A 16,752-nucleotide genomic window follows, 5' to 3' on the forward strand; every position below is an offset into this window, starting at 1 on the left:
TCTTCAGGTGAAGATGATGGAGACGCATTTCATTGAAACATTGCTACAAGATGATGACGCTATATGGCTGACAACCCGTGAAGACTTCGTATATGTTGTTCAACTTATTCTTTACTGTGCAACTGTTCAATCAAAGACCATTTTCAAGCACAGATTTTTGTTAACAGCAAAAGTTACATCCATCCATTTAGAAATATTATATTTTTGACGTGTGTGTGTGTAGTTCCTACTGTTAACAAAAACATGTGCATCTTTGACCAAAACCAGTTGCATAATAAAGGATAAACTGAACAGCAGCTTAATGTGTTACATACCGTCATTCCTACAATTTATAAAAGCTGTGAACACAATCAACAAAAACTATGGCTGTCATTTTCGATTATGGTGGATACATCGGTTCATAAAATTCTCTCTCTGCAGGTGTATTCTATTTTCAGATTTTCATTACATCATGAAATGCACTCTGTCAAATCATTGATAATTTGTGCTGCCACTGATACACTTTGTACACAATTTGTGCCATTGTTTGAACCTCTTTTGGGGAAAGCAGTTGATTTTCAGCCTTGCACTGTCTTGAAACCAACAGCAAATCTGAAACTTTTCCAAGCTCACCTGATTGCATTAGGAATAAGGTTAAGATTGAACTAGACAGGTTAGAGCACAAAACAGTTTTTTCTCCTGATTTGTACAGTCAGTGGGCTTTACTGTTAGTGGCAGTTAGGAAGCATGGAGGGTCTGTTCTGTGCTGTGGAGACTTTAAGCAAACAATTAATACTCAAGCAGACATTGATTCTTATCCCTTACCTCATCCAGATGAACTTTTTTTCTAAACTTTCAGCACGAAATTTATTTTCTAAAAGTGATCTACTGGAGACATATTTTCAGCTGTCTCTTAATGACTTAAAGAAGATTCAACACACTGTTCAGACTGCATCAATAAAATAGGTTACCTTTTGGCGTGGCTAGTGCCTCACCCATATTCCACAGGTCATTTGAACAGACTGCTGCAGGTATTTGAATTGTGTGAATTGTCTCAACAATATTCTGGTCAATGGCCACACGACAAAAAAACATTTTTGCAATCTATGGCTGTTTTTTTGCAGCCCTTGCATAGAAAGTTATTAGGTGTAATATTTCCAAATGCATCTTCTTTCAAAAAGCAGTTATTTATTTTGGCTGTTTACTGAGTGAGGAGAGCCTTCAGCTCACCAAGCAGTATGTAGATATTATTCAAGACATGCTGGTGCCTAAATCCATCAAGGATCTTCAAGTGTTTCTAGGAAAAGTAAATTACTATGTACACTATTTCCCCAGCAGCCTTCACAGCCCACCTGCTAAATCACTTCTGTAAGAAGTAAGAGCTTTTCCAATGGTCTGACTAGTGCTATTGGGATTTTCAGCAGTTACGATCTTCCAACTCCCGCATCACTCTCACTGGGGGATTTCCAGTGTGAAGCAACTGGTGAATTGTTACATTTACTGTTTTGGTATGGCCGATGATGTTGCAGGGATGGTTAGGCAGTGTGCTGTTTGTCAGCACACCAGCCAGCCCCATTCCAGTCATTCTCTCTGTGGCCAGCACCAGTGCAACTGATAAGGAACCTCTTGAGTGCAAGGTTGCTCATCTGAAACTGTTTTGTTAACAATTGTGACAGCAAAGAATTTAGCTGCTAATGACTTACCATGTGCATCAGGAGGGGACATAAGACAAGTGTCCGGGAGCAGGACAGATCAGCCTTCTGTGGGATACATGTATTACACTTCACAAAATGGACATTGTCGACATCCAAGAAATGTTCAAAACGAACCATTAATTTGCATTGCAAACTCTGAATGAAAAATGGTGCACCACGGTAATCACAAAGGTTTGCACCACCAAGATCAAAGGTGAACTCCTTGGGATTTACAAACCGTGCAGGATATGTTAGTTGATCTGGATACAACTCTCTTGGTACTTCTAATTTCCAGGATTCCTTTAATATGAATTTCCTCTTCGAATACCAATTGGTTGGAGTTGAAAACAAATTCCTTACTGAATGATAGGATAAGTTTATTCACATCATCTACAAATTTTTGGACTGGTTATATTACATCTTCCAATTCTGTAGCACTGTCTGAAGGAATGCAGCCATCCAGTGCTTCCCTTGAAATCACTGTAATTGATGCCGTGCACAATCTGATGTGCATAATGTACTAGGTCACTATCACATAGATTCTGTAAATTGTATCAAGCAGCCTTGAAATACGCAAACACCAGTTTTTATAACAAGTGCACCTTGTCCTCCCTTGAATAGCCATAGTTTTTCTTATGCACTACACAGTCATATTGCTGCAGACTTATTCGAAAAGTGCTCATAATTGTTCTTTTTTTTACTATGCTGCAGATGATCTTCCATGTACATAATTATGTTTAGCACCCAAACCTTCAACAACGATTGTCCTTTACTATGCTTCACTGGAGATCGGAGTTGTGGCTCCATGTCTGACAAGGACAATGAGACTACATGCCTCGACGCCTGTTTCAGTATCTCTTTCACTTGTTGAGCACATATTGCCATCATTGTACTCCCCATGTGAAATAAAGCATGCGAATGTCACATGTCGACTAAGCAGTTTAACTTTGCTCCATGGCCTTAGCAGTACTCTCCATTGGATACTTCCAGTCCCACCCCCTGTTGCCATTGGCAGCCAATTTTGGATATAGCGGTTGCGTGGTAGGCAATATGTGGGGCATCGAATGCTGTAAAGATCATTGGCCTTTCGGGACCTCACACTCGAGGAGTTCTTGTGAATTCACGCTGGCTTCGCAGACCCTTTCTTAAAATCCATGTGATAAACTGTCGTGGACTACTTCTCCCACTTTCCATAAAGCATATGCCTGCAGCAGACAATGGCAGCACAGTGGGAGCCACAGAGTGTATGTTCACAGTAGAGGGTTACTCTGCATGCTGTTGGACAACAATTTTGAAAGGTGTTTCACCCACAATGGAATTAAACATCTTACCACACCACTTTAACATAAAGTGTCAAACTGACTGGCAGAACGCTTTGTTTGTACATTCAAAATTCAAATGTTAAAAGCCTTAGTTTGCTAAATTGGTTTCAGTGCTAAACATTTTCCTAGCTTCTTACAGGTCCACTTCCATCAATGGTTGAAGCCCAGCAGAGCTCCTTCAGGGGCAACCTCACAGAACACTTATGGCCCTCTTGTTTCCACTCCAGGAACACAAAGCAGACACAGCCACACCGTTGCACATGAGTGCCTGCCAGTTTGTGCATGCACATTCGGACAGGTCTTGAATAGATCCGGCAGACAATGGTGGAACTGCATAGATGCTAGTTGCTGTTGGTGGCTACAACACACTGGATGTGACACCAGCAACTCAACCAAGTCAGAGACCTCACTGATCAGCCAATCCACCGATGCAACCACATCGTAACTCTCTCTACGCCCCACCTGGTTCTCCCTTCCTGCAAGGAGGGGCATGACCATGAATGTTGATTCAGCTTGACTGATGATCAAATTGACCACACCTGCTGCATCCCAAAGGGATGCCTCTACTCCAAAATGGCTCTGGGCCTACAAAAAGTGCTCTGTATCTATACCAGCATCACCAGTAGCCTTGAATATTTCTCAGGAGCCTCTATAATGATGTCACACAGTTTCCAGCCACTTCCACTGTGTCACTCCCCCCACACCAGCTACGCAGTTACTGGCTTAATATTATAATTTTAGTATGCATGTATAATGAAGCAGTAATGCTTGGGCTTATATCAATTCCTGTCAGGAACTATTATTGTTTTGTTAGTGGAATAACAGACAATTTTAATGTTCGTACAGAAAGTTCATTAACATTTGTACAGAAAGTTCATATGTATTCAATAAATGCTTTTCAATCCGAAGTGAGGGTTACAATACAACATGTGATTCTTTCCCAGAACTGCATTTACAACTGCCACCATTTGAAAATATAAAAGGGGTTGCTTTCCTGTGCCTTATTTAAGTTTAACCATTACTTCCTTGTCTAAAACTTGATTCTACAAGAATGAATTATAAAAAGTTCCAAAGCATGGTAGCTTCCAAACCAACCCTCTGGTTAGTGTTAATGATAAAATTAAAAGGAAAATTTTGTAAAAACTTGGTTTTCATAGAACACATCAAAAAATATTAATTTCATATTAACACAGATGCAAGGAAGTATTACTCACTCTTTAGACATGTTGAAGAGCAAACACACATGCAAACAAAATTTTGGTGATTAAAGCTCAGCTACAAAATTTGGATCCTTGTTGCATGCTCAGTATTTCTATTTCTCCAAAGCTGTTGCCCCACTGATCCTAAATGGTGAGTGGTTGCATCCCCCCCCCCCCCTCCACCCCCACTCCACTCCTGCCATATCATAGTTTGTATTAATTGTTTACATCACTGTACAGTTTTATATTGCAAGAAGTAATAATAACTAACTAATAACATCATTATGTCAAAATCAACTTTAGAGTTGTGATGGTGTATATTCTGTCTGCTGACAAACTCACTCAAGGCAAAATAGTCTTTGATCTACTAGACCGATAAAGTCAAGAAACTAGAACAAAGTAACATATTTAAATTTTTTTAATTCCCTTTCAAACTCTGCTCAGTCCTTGCCATAATAACTATATAGTTTAAGATTCAAGTTTAGTTAGTGACACACCCATACTACAAGATAACAGTACTATTTGAAATAAACATTGGAGAACTGGGATAGAATAACAACAACATGAAAATAATCAATTATTAATAATACGATGTAAATGGTTAGATAAAAAATCTACTCACCAAGTGACGGCAGGGGAATACACACACAAAAGGATTTAACTTTTACATGTTTTTGGTAGCCAGTGGCTCCTTCTTCTGGTAGAGGAGTTGAAGGGGAAGGAAGAGGAGTGAAGGAAAAGGACTGGATCGGGTTAGGGAAGGGGGTACAGTTCAGGAAAGTCACCCAGAACAGTGGATCAGGGGAGTCATACCGGACAGGATTAAAAGGGAAGACTGATTGTTGGGGACTGCACTGGACAAGATCTGAAAACCTTAGAGCTTAAAGGTAGAAGACAGGGTAATATGCAAGACAGAGACTACTACTAAGACATTGTGCACAAGTTAATAAAAGTGAAGAGCTAAGTGCATTGTTTGTAACACAGGAGGGAAGGGGGTTGATGAAAAATGCACAAGTCAGAAAGTAAAAGATGTAGGAAATGAAAATGGAGTGAAAAAAAGGAGTAATTACAGTGAAGAAGCCCACCCGGTTAGCCGTGCAGTCTAACACACTGCTTTCCGGGCGGGAAGGTGTGCCGATCCCCCGAACGAATTCGGCCAGCGGATTAGTGTCGAGGTCCGGTGTGCCGGCCAGTCTGTGGTTAGTTTTTAAGGCGGTTTTCCATCTGCCTCGGCGAATGCAGGCTGGTTCCCCTTATTCCACCTCAGTTGCAGTATGTCGGCAATTGCTGCGCAAACACTTTCTACATGTACGCATACACCGTAACTACTCTACCACGCAAACATTGGGGTTACACTTGTTTGTCTTGTGCAAGACGTTCCCGGGGAGGGAGGGAGGGTCCACTGGGGGCTGAACCGCACAATAACTCTGGGTTTGGTGTGGGGTGGTGGTAGGGTGAGAGGACTGCTGTAACCTGTTGGGTTGTGTACCACTGTGGGCTACGGTGGGGATGAAGCCTCTCCATCATTTGTAGGTCACCAGCTCCATAAAATACAATACAATACTGTGAAGAAATGCTGAGACACAAGGAATTAATGTAAATTAAGGCCATGTGGGTGGCGAGAACCAAGGATATGTTGTAGTGCTAGTTCCCACCTGCGGAGTTCTGAGAAACTGGTGTCTGGGAAGAAATCAGATGACACATGTGATGAAAAAGGCACCAAGATCCCGACTGTCATGCTGTACAACATGCTCTGCAATGGTACGTTGTGTGTTGCCTGTATACACCTCTCTGCCTATGCCCATTCATCCTGACTTATAACTGGGTGGCAGTCACACAGATGTAAAAGGCCGAACAGTGTTTACATAACAGCTGGTGTAAGACATGTATCATCTCGCAGGTAGTATATGTTTTGCCAGTTACAGGGCTGGAATATGTGGTGGTAAGAGGGTGCATAGGGGAAGTCTGGCAGAGGGTATGTTCACAGGGGTAGGAGCCATAGGTTGAGGATATGAGTGCAGAAGAAGCTATTCTAGGTGTCGTGGGCAAAATCTCTAACAGAATGGATCTCATTTCAGGGCATGAATTTAGGAATTCATGGTCTTGTCGAAGTAGCTGACTGATACTTTCAGACCAGGATAATAGTGGGTGACCAGTGGCATGCTCTGAAGTTTTTTTTATTTTGTTCCCCCCCCCCCCCCCCCCCTTGAGGGACCAGCAGTACCAGGATTGGATATGATTGCCCAGGAAATCTGCTTCTGAACCAGGCTGTTGGGATAATTACATTCAGTTAAGGCTGAAGTGAGAGTGACGGTTTACTGCTGTAAAGAGTCTGCCTCCGAACAAATACGTTTGCCTCAAATGCCAATGGTGTATGGGAGGGAACATTTGACATGGAAAGAATGGCAACTGTTAAAATGTAAGTACTGTTGTTTGTAAGCAGGTTAGATGTGGATGGAAGTGTGTAGCTGGCCTTCAGTGAGAATGAGACCAACATCAAGGGAAGTGTCATGGGATTCGGAGTAGGACCATGTAAATTTAATTGGGAGAAGGTATTTAGAGATTCCAGACCCTATGCTCCTTCTGCACCCATCTCCCCACCCTATGATTCCTACCCCTGTGACAGACCCCACTGCAAGACTTGGCCTATGCACCCTCCTGCCGCCACCTATTCAAGCCCCGTAACTCGCAAAACATATACTATCAAAGGAAGAGCCATCTATGAAACGACACGTCATATACCGGCTATCATGTAAACAATATCTGGCCTTCTACATCAGCATGACTACCACCAAATTATCAATTAGGAAGAATGGGCACAGGCAGAGGGTGTATACTGGCCATACACAAAATCCTGTTGCACAGCATGATGTACAACATGAGAGTCATGATCTCTGTGCCTTTTTCACTGTACGTGCCATCTGGGTTCTTCCCCCAGAAACGAGTTTCTCAGAACTCCGCAGGTGGGAACTAGCACTACAACATGTCCTCTGTTCTCACCTCCCACGTGGGCTTAATTTACATTACCTCCTTCTGTCTCAGCATTTCTCCACAGTAACTACTCCTTTCTTCACTCCATTTTCGTTTTCCACATCCTTTATTTTCTGACTTGTCTAGTTTTCACCGTTCCCCCTCCCTTCTGAGTTACATACAATGCACTTAGCTCTTTACTCCTATCAACTCATGCACAATGTCTTAGTAGTAATCTCCGTCTAGCATATTATCCTGTCTTCCACCCTTAAGCTCTCAGGTTTTCAAATCTAGTCCAGTGCAGTCCCCAACAAACAGTCTTTCTTTCTAATCCTGTCCGGTAAGTCTTCCCACACCTGGGTTTCTGGGTGTCTTTTTTGGATGCCATTTTTGTGTGTGTGTGTGTGTGTGTGTGTGTGTGTGTGTGTGTGTGTGTGTGTGTGTGTGTGTGTATTCTAAGGCACCAAACTGCTGAGGTCATTGGTCTCTAGACTTACACACTACTTAAACTATCTTACGTTAAGGACAACACAGACACCCACGCCCGAGTGAGGACACGAACCTCCAGCGGGAGGGGCCGCACAATTCGTGACATGCTGCCTCCAACCGTGCGGCCACTCTGTGCGGCTGTCACCCGGTGAGCAGACTTTTCATCTATCCATTTACATTATATTAACAACATGAAAAGGATGGATTGCTATTCACGACACTGAGGAAATGTTGGATGGCAGACGGGCTCAGTGAAAAAAAGACCGCTAGATACTATTAGGTATTGGACTTAAGTCCTTCATCAGATGTTGAAAAACACACACACACATTCACACACACCTAACTTGCACACAAATGGCCACTGTCATCTCTGGCTACCAAGGCCCTGAGCTGGGCTGTGGCACCTGGAGACCACAGTGACCATTTGTGTTCCGTACATCTGATGAAGGACTTAGAGAGACAGTTAATGGTATCTAGCAGTCTTTTTTTCACTGTGCCTGCCTGTCATTCAACATCTCCTCAGTGTTGTGAATAGCAATGTATCTTTTTCATATTGTTGAAATATAACATTTTCAGTATTAATTTTTAAGAGTATTGATAAAGAAGTGAAATTAAATTGTATTACCACTTCTGCAAAAGTACTCCTGTTGTCTACTATATATTTTAGAACTAAATCAAGTGCTCAATCATTAATTAAGGGTGGAATGTAACAAGACTGATCTTATTTCCATTTACTATATGTGACATACCTTGAATATTTCTCAGAGTCATAAATTAAAAGTGTCATCTTCTTGCCAGGAAGTGATGATGCAACAGATAATACAGATGCAATAAATATGCCTGACTGCATCTGACTCTTTACCATATCCCACATCCATATCAACAAAGCATAGTCCTCTTCTTTGTACTTTGTAATCACTTCTAGCTATATTAATAACATATAAGAATTTATTATAACAGTTCCTGTGGTTTTTCTACAGTGCATAACAAAAATTATTGTAACAATATTATTCAATGACAAACACGCTACCATCTAAATATTAAACATTTTTAGGACTTATGGATGATGTATCTGAAACTGAGCAATCCATGCTTCAAACCCAGCAGGTTCTCTGTACCCACCACAATAGCTAAATGTGTTAAAGCACCCATTTCGGGGATTGGACAGGTGCACCAGCTCCGGATGAAACCTGCCTCACGGATAAATGCTGGGGCCAGTGTGCCATCTGATTTGGAAGCAATTTCTCAGCTGTATTCTACATCCACTTAAGCAAATAGAGGCCTGGTACCCAGATTCCATGTCAGTTACACAATGCACAAGCACAAAGAAAAGCGATATCACTTTAACAATGTGATACACACTGGACACTGACAGAGGGGTACATGTATTCCTCTCCATAAGGTGGGGGAGGGCAGGGGGGAGGGGGAGGCTGGTAGTAGCTTTAAAATGCCTTTGGGAATGGTGACTCCATAGCCTATATAAAGGTATGGTTCTCCATAAAGTTGGAGAAGTATTATACCAGTTGCAACATGGCATTAGTTACTTTACATGGTTACTCTTACATGGATGTACGTACAAGCTTGGGGAACTTTTTATAATAATGTATAGGGTCAAAGCTTTCCATTTTCTTTTCACAAATGTTCAATATGCCCTCCATTGAACACACAACAAACATACCAATGCTAGTCAAACCCATTACACACTTCTGTGAGCAGGTCTAGAGTTACTGGCTACAACTAGGGAGCATGAAAGTGTTATGGGAACACAGCATAACATAAAAATGTCACTGAAGTTGTGCACTTGCACATTTATTTTTCATTTTTGTGGTATGCGGGGCTGACTGAAGTGGCAAATTTCCTGACCCCCCCTGCCCCCCCCCCTCTCATGACAATGGTGGCAGGAAGAGAGGAAGCTGTTCGCGGTGGAGTTCTGTGGAGGGGGACCAGATCAGTGAATGATGCCTCAGCAGCAGCAGCAGTGACCAATCAATGTAACACTGCCTCCACCACTCCCCCTCCACCCCATAGCTGCAGCTGCTATTTGACACTGCCACCTCGTCATGTAGCTGCTGACACAACTCAACTGAGGGACTGTAAAGAGGAGGCATAATATCACTAACCCCCACTGTCACAATAATACAAACATATAGGCATTATATTGGTGGGACTGAAGGCTACCGTTAACTACATCCTATTATGAAAATGGATGCACATATGTATGTATACTGAGATGACAAAAGTCACGGGATACCTCCTAATATCATATCGGACCTCGAATTGCCCGGCATATTGCAGCAATTTGATGTGGCATGAACTCAACAAGTCGTTGGAAGTCTCCTGCAGAAATATTGAGCTATGGTGCCTGTATAGCCATCCATAATTGCGAAAGTGTGCCAGTGCAGGGTTTTGTGCACAAACTGACCTCTCAATTATGCCCCATAAATTTCTGATGGATTTCATGTTGGGCAATTTGGGTGGCTAAAACGCTTGCTCTGAGTATTCCATCATTGTTTGGGAATGTGAGGACCATGAGTCGCTCCAAATGGTCAGTGAATGGTGCAGCTGGACCAGAGGACCCAGTCCATTCCATGTAAACACAGCCCAAGCCATTATGGAGCCACTACCAGCTTGCACAGTGCCTTGTTGACAACTTGGGTCCATGGCTTCATGGGGTCTGCACCACACTCAGACCTCACCATCAGCTGTTACCAACTATTAGGATTCATCTGACCAGTCCTGGGTTTTCCAGTTGCCTAGGGTCCAACAGATAGGGTCACAAGCCCAGGAGAGGCACTGCAGGCGATGTGTTGTTAGCAAAGACACTCGTGTTGGTTGTCTTGCTACCATATCCCATTAATGCTGAATTTCACTGCACTTTCCTAATGGATACATTCATCATAAGCCCCACATTGACTTCTGTGGTTGTTCCACACAGTGTTGCTTGTCTGTTAGCACTAACAACTCCATGCAAATGCCGCTGCTCTTGGCCATTAAGTGAAGGCTGTCAGCCACTGCATTGTCTGTGATGAGAGGTAATGCCCGAAATTTGGTATTCTCAGCACATTCTTGACGCTGTGGATATCGGAACATTGAATTCCATAATGATTTCCGAATGGAATGTCCCAGGCTTCTAGTTCCAACTACCGTTCTATGTTGAAAGACTTAATTCCTGTTGTGTGGCGATAGTCATGCTGGATGCCTTTCCACATGAATCACCTGCATACATATGACAGCTCCACCAATGCCCTGTCCCTTTATACCTTGTGTAAATAATACTACTAACACCAGTATATGTGTGTATCACTATCCCATGACTTTTGTCTCCTCTATGTATGTATTTTCCACATCTCCTCCTAAGCCACTGGTCCCATTTCAACCAAACTTTGTACAAATATCACTTCCTGTCTGGAAATCATTGCTGTGGGGGTAGAACCATCTACCTATCAAAGGAGTGGGGGGGGGGGGGGGGGTGAACATCCAGTGTTTGAGAATGAGAGCACTTACAGACTTGCAACAAATTTTACACACAATTTCAAATCTTTAAAAAACTTTTTCTCATTGACAACCCACACAAAACAATGAAATGAAAAAAAGTTTATCACTTACTACATTTCCACTGTTCATCCAGTAAAACTACTGATTGAAGCATGGCATTTTAATTTATTACTTCTTTACTACAAACTATATTTGTAACACATTTTGCAGACGGTATTCATGGATATCAATGAACATATAATAAAAATTATATTACTGTACAACACACAGTTCAGGAGGTATGTCATGAAATACAGAAATGTGCGAAACACTGCCACATCACGTATGATGTTTTAATTTATTATTTATTTACAATTACTTCTATTCACAACACATTCCGCAGACAGTGTCCACATCTGTCACTGAATTTACCAACAAAAATGTATCATTACATAACTCATCGTGTAGGAGACATGACATCACAAACATTAAGCTGCACGAAAATGAAACTCCAGGGTGAAATTCGCTGAACATTCAGGTGAAATATGAGAACAAATAAGTGGGAAATTTACTTGACTAGTGCATTCACAGGGAATTGAACGGGTAAAAGGATAATTCTATATCTCTGAAACGTTTCAACCAAATTTGGTACACACATTAGTTACAACCTGTAAAGAAATACTGTGGCGGTAAGAACCACCACCCACTGACTAAAGTAAGTGTGATAGCATGGAGAGAGAAGGGGGAGAGGAGGAGATGTACAGACAGTGAGGGGGAAGGAGAGAAGAAGATGGGCACAGGGGGCAGATGGGGGCAGATGGGGGGAGATTGGGGAGAGGGGGGGAATTTGACTAATAGAAGAAGGGAATAAATACATACCCGGGCAATGTCTGGTATTAAGCTAGTAATAGCATGAGCTTACAATTTTTAAATTGTGAATCAAACATTAAAAATATTTGGAATATTAAAATGATAGTAAAAACTTAGCCTGTGGTAATGCTGGGTCGATACAGTAATCTGGTAGTGCTGTTGCCAATGCAAAATCCAGATAAAGGAGGGAGGTTGGTGTTAAGAAATTGTAAAATTGATGCCAAACTCAAGATCCTCCAAAGGCAACAACCCTATTTACATAAAGGCAACAACCCTATTTACATCAGAAGGGAGCAATCACTCCAAAGCAAACTCAAGTTATATAGGATTATGGCATGAACTCTCATAATGTTTGTAAGTTATGTGGTCCTTAGAGGAATGACTAATGAAATAAATAACTTTAAAAAATGATTTTATGACATACCTTTACAATGAATTTAAGACCGGATATTTTTAATCTTATGTTTGTGATTTAAGAGTTGAAAGCTTTATGTTATAACTGTAGCCTTCAGGTCTTCCAATGAGTTTCATCAAGTGCCTAGTGCGGCTTGTTCAGTTGTACTTTTACCAAGGTATTAATAAAGGAAATATATTCCCTCAATGAGTCTGCTTGGGTATAGTTTTTACTGAAACTGATTCTGAATTTTGTTTTGAGAGTTCTAATTTTGCATATGACGGCAATAGCCGAAATGTAGTGATAAATCAACATATTTTAAGTGATCCAGATAGTTCTATTTTCAAAATTTTAACTGAAGTGTTGTCCATATCCATCTGGTGAGTCACTATGTAACATATTCGAGTACCTGCAGCTTTATGTAGAAGTTGGTTCGAGTTCGTAACATAATTTTTTAGTTTCCAGAATGAAGTTTTTCAAGCTGCAGTGGGTTGTGTGCTGATGTGAAACTTCCTGACACATTACAACTGTGTGCCAGAGTGGGACTTGAACCCAAGACCTCTGTCTTTCATGAGCAAATGATCTATTGACTTAGCTACACAAGGCATGACTCACGACATGTCCTCAAAGTTTTTATGTATTTTATAATTGCCTATTTCCCTTCTTTTGAAATGGATCAACTGATGACAGCCTTATAAGAAGTTAGATGAAATGATCATATGATGTTAATGGCTGGCAGAGCCCATCTGGGGTTGTTCGGCCACATGGTGCAAGTCTTTCTATTTGATGCCACATTGGCGATCAATGCAGGTGAGATGAAGCAATTAGGGCACCACAAACACCCAGTCTGAGTGAAGAAAATCTCCGACTCAGCCAAGAATTGAAATGCGGTCATATGATCTATAGGCAACCTTGCTAACCAGTAGAAGAAGTCAAAACCAGGCATTATGCCAATTGTGTCACTTTACACTTGAAAACACACTCTGCATTCATTCACCAAAAATGAACTTTAATGTAGACTTAGTTGTTACTTCAGGTTTGACTGTGCCCCTTCCTCCTGTGCCTCCCAGTCAGTTGTGAACAGGGAGAATACCAACATGAAAGAACCATTCTAGAATTTTCAATTTCAAAGGTGAGTAAAATATCAAAATTTTGGCACAACCACATAAAACTGATGATATCACATGTCATTTGATCCATTTTGAGAACTGGCTTTCATCTTCAGGTAAAATATGCAAGAATCTTTAAAAATAAGTAATACTTTAACTACATAAAAAACAGCAAATATGTTGGACTGAACAGTCTCTGATTAATGTAAAGTAAACAGTGGACAACATGGATTGGAATAACAATAACAACACAAATTAGGAAAGATTGCTACCCATCACGAGTAGCAGGCAGGTGCATTTAAAGGTAGGCTGTAGGATACTCTTCAGCTATCTGCAAAAGTACATCAGATGAAGAGACATCCAAACACATTTTCATACAGAATGAGATTTTCACTCTGCAGCGGAGTGTGCGCTGATATGAAACTTCCTGGCAGATTAAAACTGTGTGCCGGACCGAGACTCGAACTCTGGACCTTTGCCTTTCGCGGGCAAGTGCTCTACCAACTGAGCTACCCAAGCACGACTCACGCCCCGTCCTCACACCTTTAGTTCTGCCAGTGCCTCACCTCCTACCTTCCAAACTTTACAGGAGTGCTAGTTCTGCAAGTTTCGCAGGAGAGCTTCTGTAAAGTTTGGAAGGTAGGAGGCAGGGTACTGGCAGAACTAAAGCTGTGAGGACGGGGTGTGAGTCGTGCTTGAGTAGCTCAGTTGGTAGAGCACTTGCCCGCGAAAGGCGGTCCGGCACACAGTTTTAATCTGCCAGGAAGTTACATTTTCATACAAGTGTAACTCATACAAATGTGGCTACTGTCTTCTCCAGGTACTGTGACCCCATTGTGGTGAGTAGCTCTCTCGCTTAGGGTAGGTAGTGTGGGTAGAGAATAAGTGTGGAGTGAGAAAGGGAAGGGCTATTGGGGTGGGGGAAGATGCCGTTCATGTTGGGCAGCATACTCAACAAATGCATGGTCCAACTGTCTCTAAGCCATAGTTTGGTGTTTGGTGGTGGCCTTTCATGTGCACAGACAGCTTGTTAGTTGTCATGTCGACACAGGATGTGGCATAGTGATTCAGTTAAGTTGGTAGACCCCATGGCTGCTTTCACACATGGCCCCAGCCTTTGATGAGGTAAGGAATGCATGTGACTGGGACAGGTAGGTGGTAGAGGGAAGATGCATGGGTTGGGTCTCTCATCTTGGTCTTTCACTGGGATATGAGCCATGGGGCAACAGTTGGAGGCAGGGAAGGAATAAGGATGAACGAGGATACTGTGTAGCTTCGGTGGGTGGCAAAATATTATTGTGGGAGGGGTGGGGAGGTTAGTGGAGAGCATATTTCTGGTTTCAGGACATGATGAGTAGTAGCTGAAATCCTGGCAGTGAATACAATTCAGTTGCTCTTCTCCTGGGTGGTACTGAGTCACAATGGCATGCTCCTTTGTGGCTGGACTGTGGGCATGGTAGGTCACTGGTGAGACGGTGAGAGAAGGTGGAGACGGCCTGATTTGGGACAAGATGTGGGAGGCTAACTACAGTCTATGGATGCCTCAGGAAGGCCCTCGCCATATCTGAAGAGATATTGTTCGTCAATGCAGATCCAACAATGAGTGACTAGACTGCATGGAAGGGGCTTTCTGGTGTCAAATGGACAGAGGCTGTCAAAATGGAGGTACTGTTGGTGTTCGGTAGGTCCGAATCACCTTCTGTACACTCACTACCCAGCTCACCTGATATCACTACTCATTGTAGTGGGGCAATGGCACCCAAGACAACAGTGGCTGTGTGTGTGTGTGTGTGTGTGTGTGTGTGTAAAAATGGGTTTGTGTGTTTCTTCACATTCAGATGAAGTCTGATACGACTGATGGTTTTGCAGTATTTTTTTCTTTTTCATTATTAAAGCATTAATCTTTCTTTTAAAGATTCCTGTATATATTAACTGAAGACAAGCACTTGCTCTCAAAATGTCTGGAAAAATCCTGAATTTTATGTGGTTGAGCCAAAGTTTTAACATTTGACTAACAGAACCTTTCTAATAATGACAATAGACTTTTCAGTCATCTGACTCACCTTCTGGCTGTCTTCGTCAATGCTGTGTTCGATGATCTGGCGCAGCCATGTAACAGTGCTTGGGATGGGCTGTGACTGCATACAACGTTCTACCTCTATTTCTTCCAAGGCAGACAACAGAGCTCCTCCAAACTTTTCTTGTATCAGTGCATTATCCACAACAACCTTAATAGTCTGAAATCAGAAAAATAAATTTTCACTGTTTCTGAATTGCACATTCTACATTATTACTTCATCTATAATTAGGCGAGTTCTGCTCTCAACAACTCTGCAGTAACTGAAAGCTTCGATAATTGAAACGTTGATTGCCACATGCTTATTGATGGAGATTTCATCACCATGCCAGACAAGGTACATGGTGTTAGGCTCTGCTGTGGACTTGTGCAACTGACTTGCAGGGCTCTTTGTACACTTGAGTTATTCTCTGATGAATTTCTGTCCCCTGAACTCCTTCCACTGTCAGGACATGCACTACATGTCTGTTTTTCTTTTGAAGCCTGCAAAAACAGATGTGAGCAGCAGAAAAATCATTCTGCAGTTGATTGCAAATCCCTGTTCTCTGAATTTTCTCACTGGTGCTTTTTGAAAAGAATGTAGTCTTCCCCATGGGATTCTCATTTGAGCTCATGAATCATCTCCATAACACTTCCTGTTAATCTAACCTATCAGTAACAAACATAGCTGCATGCTTCTGAATTGCTTCAATGTTTTCCTTTAATTTGATCTAGTGAGGGTTCCAAACACCTGAGCAGTACTCAAGAGTGAGTCGCGCAAGGGTTTTATATGTGGTCTACTTTGTAAATGAGGTACATTTTCCTAAAACTTCCCCAATAAACCAACCACCTTCCCTATTACCATCCTTAAATGTGTTCATTCCATTTCATTACAGGACTCTTTTTCCTACTCCTCTGCATCATCTTACATTTTTTTCTACGATCAGAGCAAGCTGCTATTTATCAGACCCAATTGACCTCGTGTTTAAGTCATCCTGTATCCTTCTACAGCCCCTCAAAGATGATACTTTCCCATATACAACAGTGCCATTAGCAAACAGTCGCAGATTGCTGCTCATCCTATTCGCCAGATCATTTATGTACACAGATAATGAGAATGGTCCTATCACACTACACTGGGGCAGTCTTAACCATATGCTTGTCTTTGATGAACACTCACCATCCAGGACACCGTA

General features: G+C 41.9%; 1 protein-coding gene across 5 annotated transcripts in view; it reads right to left on the reverse strand.

Moving 5' to 3' along the window:
* LOC126418572 (crossover junction endonuclease EME1) overlaps positions 1-16,752 on the reverse strand; it is a 66,794-nt gene that overhangs the window by 28,858 nt on the left and 21,184 nt on the right. For all 5 annotated transcript variants that reach the window (XM_050085415.1, XM_050085399.1, XM_050085425.1 and 2 more), the window contains exons 6-7: positions 15,564-15,737; positions 8,403-8,578 (exon numbers count right to left, since the gene is read on the reverse strand). In XM_050085415.1, the coding sequence (XP_049941372.1) occupies positions 8,403-8,578; positions 15,564-15,737 (350 nt within the window). The remainder of the gene's footprint in view (positions 1-8,402; positions 8,579-15,563; positions 15,738-16,752) is intronic.

The sequence above is a fragment of the Schistocerca serialis genome, chromosome 1, assembly GCF_023864345.2.
Source record: "Schistocerca serialis cubense isolate TAMUIC-IGC-003099 chromosome 1, iqSchSeri2.2, whole genome shotgun sequence".
NCBI lineage: Eukaryota > Metazoa > Arthropoda > Insecta > Orthoptera > Acrididae > Schistocerca > Schistocerca serialis.